Consider the following 19,533-nt stretch of genomic DNA (forward strand, 5'->3'; position numbering starts at 1 on the left):
ATTCAGTGACATCTCATTATTTATGTCGAGTAATGATATGTCATCACATTGACCTTGGTTACAGTTGGTGGAAAATGGAGAGTTACATTTCCCAAACTTGATGAAATATCACTTGTTCCTCTCAATAACACACACGAGAACAAAAATGAAAATGGAAAGCATTTATGAAGATTGATTTCTAATGGTTCTCCTCTCACGTTGCTACTGCGTTGCTGCTTGATGTATTTTGATTTGCAGATGCATGAGAATGAGAAAAGAAAATCTCGATCAAGGAACATGCTACACAAAAGCAGAGGACTGTGGATATGCTGAGGACTGTCATGATGGCAAATCTGATTGTCTTTGCAAATCAATAAGAGCAAGCCAGCTTGGATCTTCATCTGTATAACAGAAGTAGAGGGTACGTGTAAGCAAGACATTTATTATTTGCATGCAAAACTACTCTGCATAATTTTTGAGGATCGTTTAATTCATCCTTCCATCCAGCTGTCTGGTGTTTTAAACCAGACCTAAAACATATCTTACTTACTTACTAACTCATACATTTATGCAGTGTTATCACACTTCACACCTTTGTGAAAGTGAAGTTTAAGAACTCTGAAAATAAGTATGGTAACATTTATCATAATGCATGAAAAGTACACACTGTAGCATTAATTAAAACTTTAGGATTTAAAAGGAAAATGTATATTGTGCTCTAGCATGAAAAAGCAGCAAAATATCCCAAAAGAACATTTGTACATGCATACAGCTGCATTATAAATATTTTCTGACATGTTACAGCAAGAAATTGTTTTCAACCATCTTTCCTTAACACAAGCAATTTTATCAAGGCAGGAATTATAAGACAACAATTTCATTTTTAAAAGTAACAGGAACCAAATATATACACATGTGCACAATGCATTGTGTCTACAGTCCTTTCTTTAAATACTTTTAAAGATGCTGATTTTAAAGGTGTTTGTACTGGTTTGTACAGAGAAATGGTGAAAATTCCATAAATCACTTATACCTTCCAAGGTTGTATAAACGGCAGTGACAAAGTACCACTGTGCGGGACGGTGTTACTTAAAGCTGTTTACAGAATATTTTATCTCTGGCTGAAAAAACATTTCTCAGCCAGTATCTCCAGGCATTTGCATATAAACATACTGCTGAGATTCAATGCTGGTGCCTCTGTGAGCTTATCTTACACACGTCATGGTCCTTTCTGGGACATCGGTTCAGTCTCAGTATCCAGAAAAGTCAGCAGTGTTAAATCCACACTTGCAGAGTCAATATAGTCTCTGCCAACTCCACTCAGAGTTCATTAAATACCTCCAGTTTTACTGCATACTCTATGCGGTGTTCTTCTAAGGCATGAAAATGGTATGTCCTGATGTTACTGACTTTTTTCCACTGTTGATGGTGAAGAACAATGAACGGAGCAGCCGCACACTTACACACGTGAGTGTAGAAAAGTGGTAGGAGAGGGAGACATATAGCCCCACGGCTGTACTTTAATAAAGGGGTCCCCTGCTCCACTGTTGATATGAGAATTGGCGCCTTTGCTGTAAGCAATCCATTACTTCCTGCTTCTGGTCATGGCTGCTGGTCATGCTGAAGGTCATGTTGATGTAGACATGCTCTACAAGTAGACGTCCTGCTGACTGCCATAGCCATTACCAGTGGTTGGGGCATTGGAGGTAATGAAGATGCGAGAGAGGTTTATAAGGTACTTCTTGTTTATTACCCTTGACTCTTGACAGTGGTTAGGGTATTCTTCAAGGAGGTCACATGGATGTGAAGTTACTCTACAGATAGACTTCCTGTTTCCCACCATGGCCATTGGCAGTGGTTGGTGTATTCTTCTTGATAGAGGTCATTCGAACAGCAGAAGTGCTCTGTAGGTAACTTGTGCTGCGCTCCCGCTGGGGCCTCCCACGGCAGCAAAGGTGGCTGTTGAAGTGTCGCCGGAAGCTTTCGCTCAACAAGTACAGTGCAAACGGGTTCACGCAGGAGCCGGAGAAGCTGAGAACACGTGCCACCAGCGTGACCACAAGGTGGGGCAGTGATGAGTCAATGTGTCGGTAGTTGAAGGAGCGGTACAGGTAGAGTACATGGTTGGGGAACCAGCAGAGTGCGAAGAGGCCCACGAATACCAGCACGATTTTTGCCAGGCGCTTCCTGGTCTCCATCTTGAAGGGGAAAAGAAAAAAAAATATCAGCTCATGAAACTGATACCAATGTTCTACTGTTTTTTGTGTCACCCACAACATAAAGTGCTTATAAGCTACTTTCATGAGAACCCCAGTGCTAAGATATGACCATGGATGACCCTGTTGTCAAAAATCCTACAGGAGCCATAATCTAAAGGGCAATCAACATATGCGGGTTCATTAGGTCCAAAACAGCAAATGTAAGCTCATTACAGACTGTCCAAGCTTCCCATTCAAACCGGAGTGCTCAGGCTACCCCCACACTGAGACAATCTTTCCAGTGTAGTATAAAATGAGGAGTCCTGGTGCTCAACTAATTCAGACCCAGCTTTGTATCTGACCATTGTAATGCAAGAGGGACATTGTGTAATGTAGGGATGTCGATGTGCAGCTTCAACAAAGTTCTTTATTTCAAGAAAGTCTTATTTGGTTTAACATTCATAAGAAGACGTTTAATAACATGTTTTCATATGGCCTAATATTGTATAAGCCTTATCTGAACCGTTCTCTCATTTTATTTGGTTTTCTTATTTCAGATAATCAGTCACTTCCAGCAACTGAAGAACTGGAGGTTATGGAAATTAGATCTAAAATATTGCATAAACGTTTTTCTTCTCACAGAAAAGTTACAACGCAGTGTATGCCATTACATATAATACAAGTAAATTTGCTGGTTTTTTGCTGATTCACTGTATCTACACAGTGTCAAATATTGCAAGGTATTTATGACATGTACTGTATCATTAGGTATAACATAATTCAGTAAGATATCCAATATTTATATTAGAGAGAAACAGAACACTGTGCCAGTAAATTCTAATTTGTTCTGATTAAATGAATCAAAATTTAACCACTTTTGCTGTCTCTCCTGTGTGTCAAGTTAAAAAGTGTAAGGAAACAGAAGCCTTTTTATTCCATTTGTTTCCATGACACATTGAAATTGGCTGCATTTCCCTTTAATAAATCGTGAAATTTATATTAATAAATGTTGTGTGGTAGGCTTCCTAAGATGAGAGATATAAAAATCTGAAGGTTTAACATTCAAAAATTAACTGTAAGATGATGGCTCCAAGGCTGTAGTAGAATTCCTATCTTTGCCACGCTGCTCAAAAATCCACTGGATTTTATGTCCAAGGTCAATGTTGAATGTAGAGGTAATCATCAGAGAGTTTATCTATTGACATGGTAAGCAAGAAAAATGTAATTAATCGCCCGATTCAGATTAAAACCAATTTGGGAAGATAGACAATAAATTAATTTTCAGTGCAGTGATGAATGGAGCACACTGTAGCAGACTGTGAGCATCTATAACTTATTTAGCATATTGCTTGTTCTGGCCACGACATTCATAATATAGTGTGGTCCACAGTGGTCTGCTTGGCACCCTGTGCTCTGAAACTAGACTTGCTGAGGCCCAGATTTTTTTTACCCGTGAAGGGGGGGCACATCTGCCAGAGAGACAAAGTAAATATAATGAAAATCACTTCTGAAAATCCATGAAAAGCAATTTTGTGTGAACCTGAATATTTTTTAGTCTCTCCGTGGTTGATCACACCTACAATACTGGACTGACACCTTTGAGAAATGAAGTCATCAGAGTGATGTTTGTCAGTCAATACTCAATACATGCATTAAAGAAAGTGGTGTATTATATGGCAAGGACTCTATGGGATACGCATTTACTCTCAGTGAGAAGTGCGAGCTGGGATCTCACCTGTCTTTTGGTGTGTTCGCTGACTTCGCCCGGCATGTCATGAGCACTCTTGATGAGCGTCCTGGCAATGTGGTAGTAGTATATGGATATGACCCCCAGGGGTATGAGGAAATAAACAAGGAATATCATGACGGAGTGGATCTTCGGATGCATCTCATTGGAGAGGGGATAGGGCACGCAGGCTGTGAACGTGACATTCTTGTCCTGGATGTGGACTACTTGTGAGAAGATGGCCTCTGGGATGGCCAGCAGCACGGAGATAAACCATATGGACACAGCTTTCAGACAGGTCCAGAAGACAGCGCTGGAGGTCTGGATGTCCATGGGGTTCACGATAGCTTTGTACCTAAGAAACAACAAAAGGCAAATGAACCTCTTCTTTATTGTTTCTTCCTAGTGTAACAAGCCATACGCGGACCAGGTTCAGATGAATCATCGGCACCAAGACAGAAGTTGACATGCTAAGCAAGAACTGGATCGATGCATCACTCAAGAAGAACAAAGGTTCTTATGGGGTTTTTGTAGCAGACCCTCCACCAGTTTCACAGAGAATTCCAAATCACATTTCAGCAGTCCTGCTCAGTCTCAAGTTCACCTAGAAGCTACAGGAGTTCTAGTGATTGTTTGGTTTGAAAATATAGGTGTAAGTTACTGAGTATTGACTATTTTAAAAAATAATCATTACTAGTACACTGGCTCCTTAGCGAACAATCAGGTTACAATTTTCTGAAGATTCTCCTATTTATTTATATAATTTTACTTGCATTTTCCTTGCTTAAGCATTTTCCAAAACCTCTGCTTGTACTGGAGCAAGACGAGCTGCATACTTAGCCAAAAAGCAGCAGTAAAGCGCACTCAAAAGATTAGGAGAGTTGCACAACCTTGATTCAACTCACATTCACAGTGTTTACATGTAGGGTCAAGTGTGGCGTTAAATTACGTTACGAATGTTGCTCATGTTAATGGCATGAATCTACACAACGTATTTTTACTTTCATTCATTTCAAATTACTCTTAATTTTCTGGTGGTTAAAGTTACTAAAAATATTAAAACAAAAAGACAAAGTATTTTGTGTTTATTACATCTACTGTATATGGAATTCTTTAAAGACCTAAACAAGTAAATTATGCGACTTCTTGATTGCAATGGTTTTATTGATTATGACTTAGGTGCTAAAATGACTTGATTTACGATCACAAATGAATCAGAAGGAGATTTCAAATCATACAAAATATTTTTTTAGGTTGAAGAGCTGCTTGATTATTATTCATCAATCCCATCAAAATATGGTAACACTACATACAGTTCATTGGAAGTTGCTTTGGAGAAAAGCATCTGCTAAATAAATGTAAAAAAACACACGGTGCTGTACTATGCATGTGTGACAAGAGATAGATAAATGTGAAAATAAAATGATTGGTTTCTGCTTAAAATTCGTCCTGTTTGAATCTGGAATTTTTTAAAAAATGTTTCTCGTTAAACTTGTACAGTCTCAGTAATACTGGCTTTTCAGTTGCTGTTTCTGTTTGGGATGTTCTAGTTTACTGATGTTGGGGTTTGCTGAGTCATTCAGAGGTGCCTTGAGGACAAGGCACATCAAGCAGGAAGTCATGTAGCCTCGCTGGGCAGTAGAGGTGACCGCTGATCTTCGGATCTCCCCACTCATTGACGTGCAAAAAGCCTGCTAAGGGCTCCACGTCAGGTGAAGCAACTATGTAATCTCGCTGACGGCGTGCTTGAGCCCATGCTGTGGTTCAATCTGCCTGAACTCTTCAAACTTGTGATGCTGTGGAGTGAAGACCCAGGAGGCTGAGGGGGCTCCTGCTCCTACTCCTGCTTCCACATATCTGATCACCATAATGATTTCAGGGCTGTGCAGACAAACCCCGAGCAATTTAAGCAGGATTTAAAATGAGGCTGGGCTAAATTCCCTTTGTGGGCTCGGGTAAAAATCAGGGGCTCTTAACAAAAAATATGAGTGCAGATTTGTAGAAAAAAGGAGGAAGTATTCTGGAAACATGAACGTTTTACCTACCTGTCATAAAGAACCGTTATTTAATGGGAATTAAAAGTCTTTCATTAATGCCAGTTTTTTGGCATATTGTAAATTGGGTGGCAATCTTTAACGGAAATTAAAAAATCATATTGACCTTTGCTTTGTAACTCGTCACTGAGTCATCGCTCACGCAGCAGAAGTCACAAAGGGCCAGGATCTGATCCGATCCCAATTCTGGTAAACAAGGGCAAACAGCATACGCATTCATCATAACGTGCGGATTCGCTCGATTACATTTCGTACCCGAGAGCACTGACCAAGTGAGCACTAATAAGATTAAATGTTCAGGACAGTCGCAAGGGTCAGAATACAAATTGCTTATTTCCAGACTCTCTCAGAACACAATTACGAGCTCAGATGGGCCAGTGGAGAAATAACGAAAATGGCATTGTGATTTACTCGATTCCCATGCCTCTCCCACTTCTCCTCCAGGTGAAGGAATTAAAAAAGACAAAGTCTTTAGGGGCCATGCAGACATTGGGGAGAAACAAATAACTTGGAATTGGACTGACATTTGTTTGGTCAAAACCTTGCTGATATCCAGGGATTATTACTGAATCATTGTGATTCCTTTATGGATACAAAACATTAGATTATTCAGCGATTTTCTGGAATTCTCTCTAAAACCATTTTTTCGATGAATTCCAAGTAATGTAACCCAGGAACTTATAGTAAAGCTTCCAGGTTCCTGAAAAGAGGGAGTTATATTGTCACTGTAGACCTGAACATAGCCGATGGAACCTTTTGAAAGTATGAAAAAACTCACAAAAAAAAAAAACACTTGTACCGACAGTCTTACTGAGCTTCTGATGTGACTTTCTCTAGGAGAGATAATTTGTTCACGGCACTCGATCACGATCACCCGGAGCCGTTTTGCCCGACCGTTTGAAGTGATGATGAATGGTTTGGGAAGCTCTCGCAGCCCAGTATTCCTCGGATACTATCGCTGTCACCATAGCATTTTTGTTCTGCCTCCTCCGAACATCTCCTCCAAAGCACAGCAAGCAACGAGACCAGAACAACTTTGTGCTGACAGTTACTGCAGCAAGTTCCTTTTCCACTGCCGGAAGTCTGCTTACGATATGTTATCATGACTGGCTTCTTCTGTTCTTTTTCTTTCCGTGCAAAGTGGAAACTGATTACCTGGACCAGGGGTACGCAGTTCTCATCAGGGCCATGGACTCTGCAGGTTTCAACTCTGTACCAGCAGTATTACCATCAGAAGTGACTTTACCTGGTCCAAGTAAAACAGTAATGGAAAGACCAACATCGAGAAGACCTTGAACTTCCTAAATCTGTAAAGCTCTTTCTGACTGAGTGACTCCTTCAGTGGTTTTCATAAGCAGGCTGACTGTGGATACTGCACAAGGCAGTTCAGAAGTAACTGCCATGTAAAATGTATCATGCTAATTATTAAAATGACTTTAGTCTTGTAAAAAGTAGAAGTCTAGTTAATGAACTATTTTTTCAAATTAGAAAACTTGAGGTTCTGGTCACTTTTGGTAATAAGCACAACAGTTCATTTAAAAATGTACATAATTTTCATCCACAACACATCATTTTAACAGAAATAGATCATTAGAAACAAGAGCGGTAAAGCGACGCAGTAAGTAGCACTGCTGTCTCACAAGATGGGGGTGATACTAACGAACACGGGTTCGATTCCCCACTCAGTCTGTGTGGAGGTTGCATGTTCTCCCTGTGTCTGTGTGTATTTCCTCCCTCAGTCTGAAGACATGTTGTTCAGGTTCCCACACAGTGTGTGAGTGACAGAGAGAGTGTGTTCCACTGATGTATGGATGAGTGATGGAAATTCTGCCACATGAATTGTATTTCCAAACTTCAATATGATTCCAACAGCTAGTGGTACAGGTATACTGTAAATATAATTTATAGGGGTTTCCAAGACCTTGGCTGTTTTGGGCGTTTATATGTAAATCACTGCTGACCAAGGATGAGAGATCACTTAGAAACGGATTTTGTCGCTCTGCGTACACGACTTACTCCTGTAATTCTATGACAAAGTGAATTACATATTTTGTCATGTCATTTTAAACAGTTATTTACTGTAGCAATTTTTGTATCGTGTTTTAAACAACTGTTTCATCGTAAACTATTTACTGTTGCTGTTATTGTATAATATCACTAAAAAATCATTTATTGAAGGATTTATTGTACCGCATTAAATATTTATTTACTGGAGCATTTTTGTACCATGTTGACGTGAACATGCATCCCTTTAGCTGTACACGCCTTGTTTTAGACAAACACCTTTCCCTAAACAAGTCAGATTATAAATTATGGTTCTATGTAATATCTTTATATCTGAGACACAGTTAATGCCAGCTTTATGGGTTTTGTGCAACAAGAGGTATAACGCTTCTTTTTTTAATTAGAAGCAGTAAAAACAGTGGGAGAAACGGGGAAAATGTGCCGTAAATAGTAAACCGTTTGTGCATCTTTAAATATATATCTATGTAGGATCTTGGTGATCAGGAATCTCTAATTCTGAGTTTTGTGCGCCTACTCGTGCGATGAACATCGGTGCATAAAGGGGGAAGAAACAAAGTTTACTTAAGAATCACGTCCGCGGTAAACTTTGCTTCTTCCTCCTAATGTAATGCACAAATTGTATTTTCTCCGAGATGTACGTCGCTTTGGAGAAAAGCGTCTGCTAAATGAATAAATGTAAAAAAAAAAAGGCGGGAAAATGTCGTGATGCGAAGGAGCGTTTCTAAAGGCTCTCTAGGAGGTTCTCCCAGAAGCACGATGGGAAGTGAGGAGACATTGATTGCTGGCCCCTCGCGCTCCTACCTGTCCGCACTGAGGGCTGTGAGGGTGAAGACTGACACCCCCACGGAGGTGAGCTGGATCACTGGGATGAGTTTGCACGCCAGGGTGCCGAAGATCCACTCCTCGAAGAAGTACCTGAAGGCGTCCATGGGAACGCACGTGACCAGGAGCAGGAGGTCCCCGGCCGCGAGGCTCGAGATGAAGATGTTGGGCACGCTCCGCATGGCGCTGTTGGTGATGAAGATCTTCACCAGGGTGATGTTGCCCAGCAGCCCCACGGTGATGATGAGGATGTACACGGAGGGTATCACGCAGCGGATGATGAACTCCATGGTCTCCCTGTCTTCCGCCGTGAAAACGTCCTCGGTGAAGTTGAAGAGCGCGGAGAAATTGCCGGGAAGGTGCGACAAGTTCTTGAGGAGCTCGTCCATGGCCATTTTGTCCGCTGCGGCTGTGCGCCTGCCTGGTGTCCTGGAGGAGAATAAAGGTGGGTCCTGCGTGGTGGTCCTTGCTTGTGGTCCTTGCTGCTCCTTGGTGACGATGATGCTGGTGGACGCTTTCCCAGCGCCCGGCGGCGCTCTCCTCCGGAGAAGGTGCTGAAACGTCCTCAACGAAGCTCCGCGACCCTCAGCATCTCAGCAGCGCAGGTCCAGCCGCCCACTTTCGGGAAGGATGGACGTGACAATCCTGCCCCCAAAATGCAAAACGGACCCACCTGTTACCCCCTACCTGTTACCTATTCCGGCCGAAACACCTCCACGCGTATTAGCAGAGGTTAAGGACGTGGTCTTTAGAAGCATCTAGACTAAAGGCGCACTTTAAATAACTTTGTAAAAAGTTTTTACTGAACATTCGACCCAATCGCGCGCCCAGCTTCACCTGCAGCCCTTATCCGCGCTCCCCCTGATGTCTTCTCCATGCGTCCCTCCTCTCTCCAGCTCTCCTCCAGCTCCCTCATCTCAGGGGACACCTCATTCCTGGGAGAGTTACAGGACGAGGTGTTCACTGAGTCGCGAGGGATGCGAGTAGAAAGGAAATTCAACAAAGCGCCGAGCCCAGGACTCGGGAGGGGGGGAGGGGAGATAAAGAAGTGAGAGAAGAAGAGGAGCGAATATTAAAGAGGATGGAGACGTGCGCTCTGCTGGGGGAGCTTCCGCAATCCTCCTCTCTCTGCTTCTACACGTGTCTCGGGGTAAAATCAATTACAAACTACGTAAAAAAAAAGGAAAAAAAAAAAATCTGCTTTTATTATGAATTATTCAGCGGTGTTCTTCTGGGACGGTACTCGGTCCGTGCCGCGCAGTCCGTTTTCTCCTTAGAGCTCATCATCTCCTGGAGCAGTTTGGCACCTGCACCTGTACAATCGCAAAACTCAAGCGCTCATTAAATATGCAAAACGAGTGCTCTTCATTTTCTCATAAATTGGATCCTGCTCCGCGTTCCAATGCGGCAACTTTGGCATACCTTCAAGAATAAATAAATAATATATGTATATATATTAAAGCCTTCAGTCTGCTAATGAGCTTTTCCCAAAAAACCTTCAGTTAAAATATTGCGCACATTTCTTCCGCGCCCTGAGAAGGATCCTGCAGGGTTGAGGTCCAGCAGTCAGTCATCCCGAGAACAGCGCATCCCATCCGTGAGCGACACAAGTGATCTTCATCCACACAAGACACTGCTCGCAATCCGAGTCTTGGCGGGGGGGGTGGGGGGGCACTGCGCTCACTGGAGCCGCAATATAGCGTCTACGCGTAGCGTTGTACTTTCACCAGCAGAAGGCGCTGTTAGTATCGGAGTCTTCCTGATACAGCATATTCATTCATTCATTCATTCATTCATTCATTCATTTCCAATAACTGCTTTTCCTATACAGGTTCACTGACACATGATATATGACAATTGCCTGTTGCTAATATATTAGTACACAAAGGGTTTACATAATTGGCTCTTGCATAAAGAAAAACCATTACAAGGGCACATGAAAATATATATCCTATTTTTCATACAACCAGAATATTATTCAGTACAACAGCATTTTTTGCCCTGTATTGGGGCATTCCACGTTCCTGACAAATACACGGCAAACAGCATCCACATTCAATCCGTCTGCCCACAATGCAGCTTCTACCCCCTGCTTATTGCTTCAGTCATTTGATACAAAATAAACAAAAATTAAACATAAATTAACTGCATACACAGACTGTACACTGAGGGCTGAGCAAAATGAGAGAATTAACTTCTTATACTGTAATTCCTACAACATCAGCAATCTCAGCCTGTCACAACTTTGTCTCATGCTCCTTGCTTGTGGGTAGGTTCCAGACCACTGCGGCCCTCCACTGGAAGAACCATGGCTGATGAATGAATGAATGAATGAATTACATTTTCGTCTGGGAACTTACTTTCTTCCCCATAAGAAATAATAGTAATTCAACCTCGTTACAATGAGAATTTGCCTTATAGGATAATATCACAGAACTAATTAACCATGTTCCGCGAGCAATGTGTTTACACAATGTATATTACGGTTGTGTACAATATACTGTATGTGATGTTTTTAAGGAGGAAATAAAACATGGGCAAAACCTCCAGATCATTTTACAGCTTGTCACCTTGGATGAAGGAGTTAGTTCTATAATCATATAAACATACATCCTAGCCTGACCTTTTTCTTTTCTGCTTTTTCTATGCAAAATGTTTATTTACTGACATCTACTGGATTGAGAAATATTCTCTTAGTTGATGTATTTATCATTTTAGCAGCGTAACATTAATGCATTCTGTTTTTTAGTAGGACCTTTTACCAAAGCAAGTGTCATAGCTCCAAACTTCACACACTACTGCCTTTCACAGTGTTTTGCAGAAGCAGGAAAGGTTCCTTTCCTCCTGGGCACAACAAGCATAGCCGGATGATTAGGGAAATACACATGTAAGTGAAAGGCCACAGATTTAACACCCAGGAGGGCCAATGCATGTAGCAAGGTACTTAATCTGAACTGCTGAGCTAAAATGTTTAGTTGTATAAGTGGAGGAAATCATAAGCAGCTTTGGATTGCAGTGTCAGCTCAGCAACATCATATAACTATTAGTATTGCTGCAACTGCAAGAAGTACTGCTGATTATTATTATTATCAGGAAAGCCTTCCTCCTCTCCAAGGGTTATTATTTATATTTAAATTCAATATCAGTTTTTGTGCCATTTTCCACACATTTTCAGTTATTACTTCTGTCACTGTGGATTTTTTGCATCCTGTAGGATTATACACCAATCAGCCACAATATTTAAACCATCTGCCTAATAGAGGTTCCGCTTATGCTGCCAAAACAGCTCTGATCCATCGAGGCATGGACTCCACAAGACCTCTGAAGGCGTCCTGTGGTATCTAGCACCAAGACGTTAGCAGCAGATCCTTTAAGACCTGTAAGTTGCAAGGTGGGGTTTCCGTGGATCGGACTTGTTTCTCCAGCACGTGCCTCAGATGTGCAATCGGATTGAGATCCGGGGAATTTGAAGACCAAGTCAACGCCTTCAACTCTGTCATGTTCCTTAAAACATTCCTGAACAATTTTTGGAGTATGGCAGGGCGCATTATCCTGCTGAAAGAGGCCACTGCCATCAGGGAATACCGTTGCCATGAAGGGGTGTACGTGGTCTGCCTTTACACAGATGCTACTTCGGCATTGTATGTGATTGTTTGTGTACCTTATTCTTAAAAAAAAAAAAAAAAAATTGGTAGGAGATCATCAGGATTCACCTATCCTGCGTTTTATGCACCTACTAAAGCGGCGAACATTGGTGCATCAAGTGGATAGTAACAGACTAGGTTTGCTTAAGAATCACATGTCTGCAACTGTCTCTCTTTCTCGTAAAGTAATGTACAAATTGTATTTTCTATGAGATGTACGTCGCTTTGGAGAAAAGCGTCTGCTAAATTAATAAATGTAAATGTATGCAATCTTTAGCTACTTGGTACGTGTCGAAGTAACATTCACACGAATGCTAGGACCCAAGGTTTTCCAGCAGAACACTGCCCAGAGCATCACACTGCCTCTGCCAGCTTTCCTTCTTCCCATAGTGCATCCTGCTGCCATCTCTTCCCCAGGTAAACGATGCACACACACTCAGCCATCCACACGATCTAAAAGAAAACGTGAATCATCAGACCAGGTGACTTTCTTCCATTGCGCCACGGTCCAGTTCTGATGCTCACGTTCCCATAGTAGGCGCTTTCGGCAGTGGACAGGGGTCAGCATGGGAACTCTGATCGGTCTGCGGCTACGCAGTCCCATACGCAGCAAGCTGCGATGCGTTGTGTGTTCTGACACCTTTCAATCATGGCCAGCATTAAGGTTTTCAGCAATTTGTACTAGCTCTTCTGTGAGATCGGACCAGACGGGCTAGCTTTCGCTCCCCACGTGCATCAGTGAGCCTTGGGTGCCCATGACCCCGTCGCCAGTTCACCGGTTCTCCTTCCTTGGGCCACTTTTGGTAGGTACTAACCACCACATACCGGGAACACCCCACAAGACCTGTGATTTTGAAGATGCTCTGACCAGGTCGTGTAGCCATCACAATTTGGCCCTTGTCAAAGTCACTCAGATCCTTACGCTTGCCCATTTTTCCTGCTTCCAACACATCAAACTCAAGAAGTGACTGTTCACTTGGTGCCTAATATAACCCATCCCTTGACAGGTGCCATTGTAACAGGATAATCAATGTTATCGCTTGACCTGTCAGTGGTTTTAATGTTGTGGCTGATCGGCCTGTACCTAGCAATTGTGCTCAAATACACTGCTTTCGAATGCTCTACAGCAGTAAGTTAGATGTGTACTATGGAAATAAGCAAACACCAGCCATCATCCTTACTAATGTCATTTATTATTTAATATGTGAAGCCACTTCCAGAACTTTAGATAGCGCAGAATTTTGTATGCAAGGCAGACATTAAGGTTTATTACTTACCTGTCTAAATGACACATCCTGACACTAATGCATTTGCCAAAGGCATTTCAGTTTTGCTTTGCACAAGGGAAATAAGAACATCCATCTTATATGCACCCAGAATATACTTTAAGTCTGCAAATTGAAGATAATTAACCGAAAGGGAAAGTGTGCTTTTTGACAAGTGAAATTACCATCTTTTCGTCTAGACTTTACAACAGCGAACAGTTTCTTTATGATTACGACCACAAACTGAACCAATATTTCACAAAATTGACAGAGAATAAGAGGTTATAAAGATTAAAATGAAAACAAAAAAGTGCTTTTGTTAAAACCCTACTCTGACATGTTTGAATAATGAAATACAATGTCGGGGACTTTAAGAAAGAAAACAAATTTGATGCTAACTGAAAGGAGCACACTGCTGAATCTTCCGATTACGCATTTTTCATGGTTACGAACCTAAAGGTTTGAAAGCAGCAGGGTCCTAAAATAATTAATGCTTTAACGATATTAAAATGTGCAAAATATTTGTTTACAGCAAACAATAAATATGTGTTTACAACATGCATTCTCCTAAAAAGAGTATTAAATTTGGTTATATACCTAATAGATGTGCATTAAGAAATAAAGTTGCAGTGTGTGAGATAAAAATGGTGCTATTAAAGGGCACAGTGAAGATTCCCGCTATGGATGCAATCAGCAAATGAACTAAGACTTGACAAGAGTCCATGTGACATATATTATATTAGGCGATTAACATACCAGGACGTTGCAGGGAGGTGCAGTTCAGTAGAACTGGGCTTGGTTATTTATTTATGATCCAAAATGCTTCCTGCCCTTATCAATAACACTGGAGTGTCTCATTTTTCACCGAGAAACCATTCTGATCACATGCCCAAAGGTGATGCTGTTTTCAACAATGTCTCATAAACGGCTTTGTTTTAAAGACAATTCTGGGGCCACTTGTGTCCAGAAATGTGAGTCAAGGGATAGTTCTGGACAACCCCATCCCAACTTTTTCGGAAACTTTTGCAGGCACGAATTCCAGAATAAACATACATCTCTAGAAAGCAACGCAGTTGATGAGGTAAAACCTCGTCTTTGTACTGTTTTCGTTTGAATGCAAGTCAAAGAAAATTTTCGAATGACTCCTTTTTGCTTTTATTCATATTTTCTGCACTGTCCCAACTGTTTTGGAATTGGGCTTGTATGAGGATATTGCTGGGAAGTGAACTGTAGGTATTCATGTGTAGCAGGATTGTAACACTGTGCTTATGAATAAAGCCATATAATTAGTGTTCCCTTTACACTAATATAGAATCTCTGATGAAACAATGGTTTTTACTGTTGTTTTTTAATATAGTCCAAAGTCTTTTTTAGAAGTTTTTGAGGCAGTACTGTACAATACTGTGTTTTGTTGTTTATTGCCTGCTGACAGTACTTCCCACCATATGGTACATACAGCATCCTGAAAAATAGCCTAATAGCACAATTACCACTTATTTCCATATCAGAATACAGATGGACTGCTATTAAAGGATATAATTATTGGATACATAGATATAATTGTGATATCCTTTTCACCAGACTTTCTTAGCTTGAAGAGGGTTTTTACGCATCTAAATCAGAGAGCGTGACCTCTGCCCCATCCCCCCAGCATCTGACGGGGCGTACCGCAAGGGGTGGATCACACAGGAGGGGGGGCACGTGCCCTGCGGGACCGGACAGCTGCGGGATCCTGGGTTTTCTTTGTTTTTTTTTTTTTTTGTGTCTTTATCGAGGTAACGAACCCGTGTCTCTACTCCGGAGCCCGGTGACCATGCGTTGCTCTCGCTGTGGCTCCAAGCCGTGATACCGGTGCCTGGACCATGGTGCTCTCCCAGCAGGTCTTTCCCCGGGGGCTCCAGTGTGGCATGAGGACGCGACCCACACTCTGAGTGAATGGGGGGGATCAACAACGCTCCGCCTGGACTACGGTTGGTGTGTGCACTTTGTTTCCATACCTTTTAATACGCATCGTATTACAGTTTTGTGTGTGTGTGGGAGGGGCAGGTTGCAGGTTCAAGGCTCCTATAAAGGTTGCTGGTTCACGGCTCATCTTGCGCATGGATTCGGGACTAGGAAGCACGTTTACCATCTCATAATTAAGGGCCCTTTTTTTATATCTTGCATTTTAGTCAAATTTGCACTTCTATATACTGAGCCTATGCTTTGAAAGGGCTGAAGCACAACTGAGCAGTTTTTCCAGGTTTATTTCTGGTCATGTTCACTTTAAGAGGCATTCTGTTTGAACATTATGGGAACTTTTTTGGACTGTAAATCGCTGTTGACGATGTTTGTCGTTACTGGAACTGTAAGTGTTTACGGCGGCGTGGCGTGTGGACACAGGTGCGTTTTCACAGCGCATGGAGTGTAATTTGTGCTCCTGTGAGATCTTTGCCCTGTTTTCCATGGAGTGTTTTTTTGCACTTCCCATTGTGTGCGAGAAGGGTTGTGTTTTTCGCTGACAGGGTCCGGGGGGGGATTACGGCGCGACCACATGTCCCGCGCTTTTGTGCCTCCTTTTTGTTGTCTTTTTTTTGTGCAAATCGATGAAGGGGCTGCGGATAAAAGAGAAATATGCACTGACAAGGGCGTTTTGCCCGGCAAAAAGGTCACTCGTGGGTGCAGGGTCGGGCGCCAGGTTCGCCTGATGCCAGCAGATTGGCGATGAGGGCCGCACGGTGCAATGTGACTGAGCTGGGAGAGCCGCGGCCAAGCCATGTCTTTAAACTATATCAAGAACTTTTATGAGGGCTGCGTAAGTATGCGACGGTCATGGGCGAATCTTTGGCATGTCTATACACTCTATACACCCGTGTGTCTGCGCTTCTGGGTTATGCGCACTTCGCAGGCCATTTGGGGTCATCAGAATCCAACATCATAACGGAACTGGGGGGGATGAAGGAACGGAGCATCCGCTGGGGGGGGACATCTACTGCAACAGACGTGGTTGAAGAGTTTAGACATAAACGGCTCTCTTCTACAGCAAGGCTTTCGAGTTACGCTAACCTGAACCCCAACTCTCCAGGTGTATCACAGACACCAGGTGGTGAAGTTCTGAAAGTTTCTCCCTGGAAGGGATTGCGTGCCAGAACTAAAATGATGAATTAATATTAGAAATGGACAGTGCGTGCACAAATACCATCATCGGAAGCTTTTACAGCGGTATTTTCAGTGATTGATTGTCAGTATCAGTGCAGAGTTTCCCTTTTTTCGGTCTTTTTTCGTCTCTCTCGTAGCTGAGGCCGCCGACGGTGATCGGACAGTTCCACACCCTGTTCTTCGGTTCCGTGCGCATGTTCTTCCTCGGGGTCCTGGGATTCGCCGTCTACGGCAATGAGGCGCTTCACTTCAGCTGTGACCCGGATCGGAGGGAGCTGAACCTGTACTGTTACAACCAGTTCAGGCCGATAACCCCTCAGGTAACTTCGGTACCGGTGGAGTACAAATGTGATGAGTCATGAACGGCACAACTCCCATCACACATGGAATGGGGCTGAATTACATCCTCAAGTGTCACTTTCATCTTTATTCTCTTGCTTGGGGGCACGATGGGGGAAGATCCAGAGAATTTTTGAAAAACTCTTTTCACTTTCAGCTTCGCAGTGAAGGTTAGCCAAAGTCTCTGTGTTATGAATACCAAAACGGATCCATAATAAGTGTGCCTGTTCCACTGAGTTGACCTCAGAATATTTCATTTCTGTTATGATCATATGTTCTGTTTGCATTGATTATTCAACAGAATGGCCTCGAGGAGTCCAAATACTAATCCATCATGTCAGCATATAGTGTAACTGTATGGGTTGAGATCACCCAGTATGCCAGTGTCATATTCATAAACTGGATGTTCTGACATGCATGAAATAAGTTACTTCCACTCCATAGGTTCTGTATTTTAATGGGGCTGGATGGATGGCTGCATGGATGGATGGATGGATGGATGGATGGACGGATGGATGGAAACACAACCTACACAAATCAGAACACTGCTCCATGGTTCCAAGTATGCTGGTCTTTAACAATATGGACCTGTAATGTGAAGTTCGTTGGTCCAAGTCTCCATGACAACGTAACCTTTTTGACTTGAAGTGCTCCAGTTCAATTAACCTTCTTTGTTTGGGCAAAATCCTTGGCTCTGCAACTAAAAGTTCATACAGATAAATATGTTATGATCTGACAGTTAAACGTGTGCTTTCCATGAGGCTCATTTCTGCCTTTAAGCTGCACCTGTACACCATTGTAGGTGTTCTGGGCGTTGCAGCTTGTGACCGTTCTGGTTCCCGGTGCTGTGTTTCACCTGTACGCCGCCTGCAAGAACATCGACCAAGAGGAGATCCTCCAGCGACCCGTCTACACTGTCTTCTACATCATCTCTGTCCTGCTCAGGATCATCCTGGAGATCGTGGCCTTCTGGCTCCAGAGCCACCTGTTTGGCTTCCAGGTCCACCCCCTGTTCATGTGCGACGCCAGTGCCCTGGACAGGAAGTTCAACCTCACCAAGTGCATGGTCCCCGAGCACTTTGAGAAGACCATCTTCCTCAGCGCCATGTACACCTTCACCGTCATCACAGTGGGGTTGTGTATCGCTGAGATCTTTGAGATACTCTGTAGACGGCTGGGCTACCTGGCCAATCAATGACATGCGTGTTAAATCCCCACAGAGGTTTAGGTCAAATAATAAATCTTTTTGTGCTTTTTTGTGTGTCTAAGCCAGGTCTTTCCATGGACGGAAGCCTTCGGACAGCTTACCTCCGCCCTTTACCCTGTTGAGAGCTGACTTACACTGGCCTTTTATTTTTCTTGCTGTGTTCCAACGAACCATGTTTTACTCCTCTTATCGAAACAAGCCGAAAATGTAAATCTAAACAGAACTGGGAAATTTTAAGAACTTTTAAATTTGAAAAGCAAATATAGGAAGTGTTATAACAGTGTTCATTTTTACAACCTCAAACACAGTCTTGCTTGTAATCCCATTTTTTTTTTTCCAGCTGCATTTTTTTGTGTCCTGTAAAGACGGCATTGTGTAATATAGTTTGGTAGCCTCATTGCAGCAGGTAAAATTAATGTTATACGAAAACCATTACCAAAATTCTGTCCCTACAACCGAAATTAACTTCTTTTTGTATTATACATTTTTAAAATTGACATTAGTGATTCCAGTGAACTGATTCATAGCATAAGCTAAAAATTACTTTAATTCAAGAGTGGGGTTTTCTGTACTTATCAAACTGCAAACTGGAAAAGGCCCAAAGTGAAACTGAACCAAAATTTTAAATTATTCATGAGGCATTGAAAAGAAAATGTTGCATGGATATTACTTTATGACATATTCGCTCCACTTTTTTGGAGCCTGTAAAATATGGTAACTGTATAATTGGTTATTCTGCATTTGGAAGAGCATCCTTTCTCAGAAAAAGGTTAGGAAGGTTTACAGACGATACCAGGTATTTAAGAATTTGGTGCTTCATAACCCCCCAGTGTTGCCCTGGGGTTCCTGGCCCCTCATTCCCTCACACCAAAAAGTGCTGGTCACTCTGTATTTGTGTGGACGATTAGAAGTTTGACTGTATTTTGACATTTTTCTTTTTTTATTTCCTGGCCCACCTTGTGGACTGCAGTTCCCACATAGTGCTTTTGGTTTACCGAACGTGTAGTGGTCAGTATGACGAAAAAAGATTACCTCTTACTTCGTTTTCTGGACTTTTTGTTATTAATTATCAGGCATCCATCCAACTTTTGCTAATGATTTCAGCTGAATGCATGATCTCAGGTACAAAAATGGCT

At 42.3% G+C, this 19,533-nt stretch overlaps 2 protein-coding genes across 2 annotated transcripts; one reads left to right on the plus strand and one right to left on the minus strand.

The window, feature by feature from the left end:
- Positions 1 to 1,793: 1,793 nt before the first annotated feature.
- On the minus strand, positions 1,794 to 9,199 carry nmbr (neuromedin B receptor). The gene is made up of 3 exons (XM_018742396.2): positions 8,784 to 9,199; positions 3,913 to 4,258; positions 1,794 to 2,177 (listed from the first exon to the last, which is right to left on the minus strand). Exons 1-3 carry the CDS (start codon positions 9,197 to 9,199, stop codon positions 1,794 to 1,796), a joined length of 1,146 nt encoding a protein of 381 aa, XP_018597912.1.
- Positions 9,200 to 16,468: 7,269 nt separating this feature from the next.
- On the plus strand, positions 16,469 to 18,388 carry gje1a (gap junction protein epsilon 1a). The gene is made up of 3 exons (XM_018742456.1): positions 16,469 to 16,507; positions 16,989 to 17,171; positions 17,993 to 18,388. The coding sequence occupies exons 1-3, from the start codon at positions 16,469 to 16,471 to the stop codon at positions 18,386 to 18,388; spliced, it is 618 nt and encodes a 205-aa protein (XP_018597972.1).
- Positions 18,389 to 19,533: the final 1,145 nt, after the last annotated feature.

Source organism: Scleropages formosus, chromosome 1, assembly GCF_900964775.1.
Source record: "Scleropages formosus chromosome 1, fSclFor1.1, whole genome shotgun sequence".
NCBI classification, from domain to species: Eukaryota; Metazoa; Chordata; class Actinopteri; order Osteoglossiformes; family Osteoglossidae; genus Scleropages; species Scleropages formosus.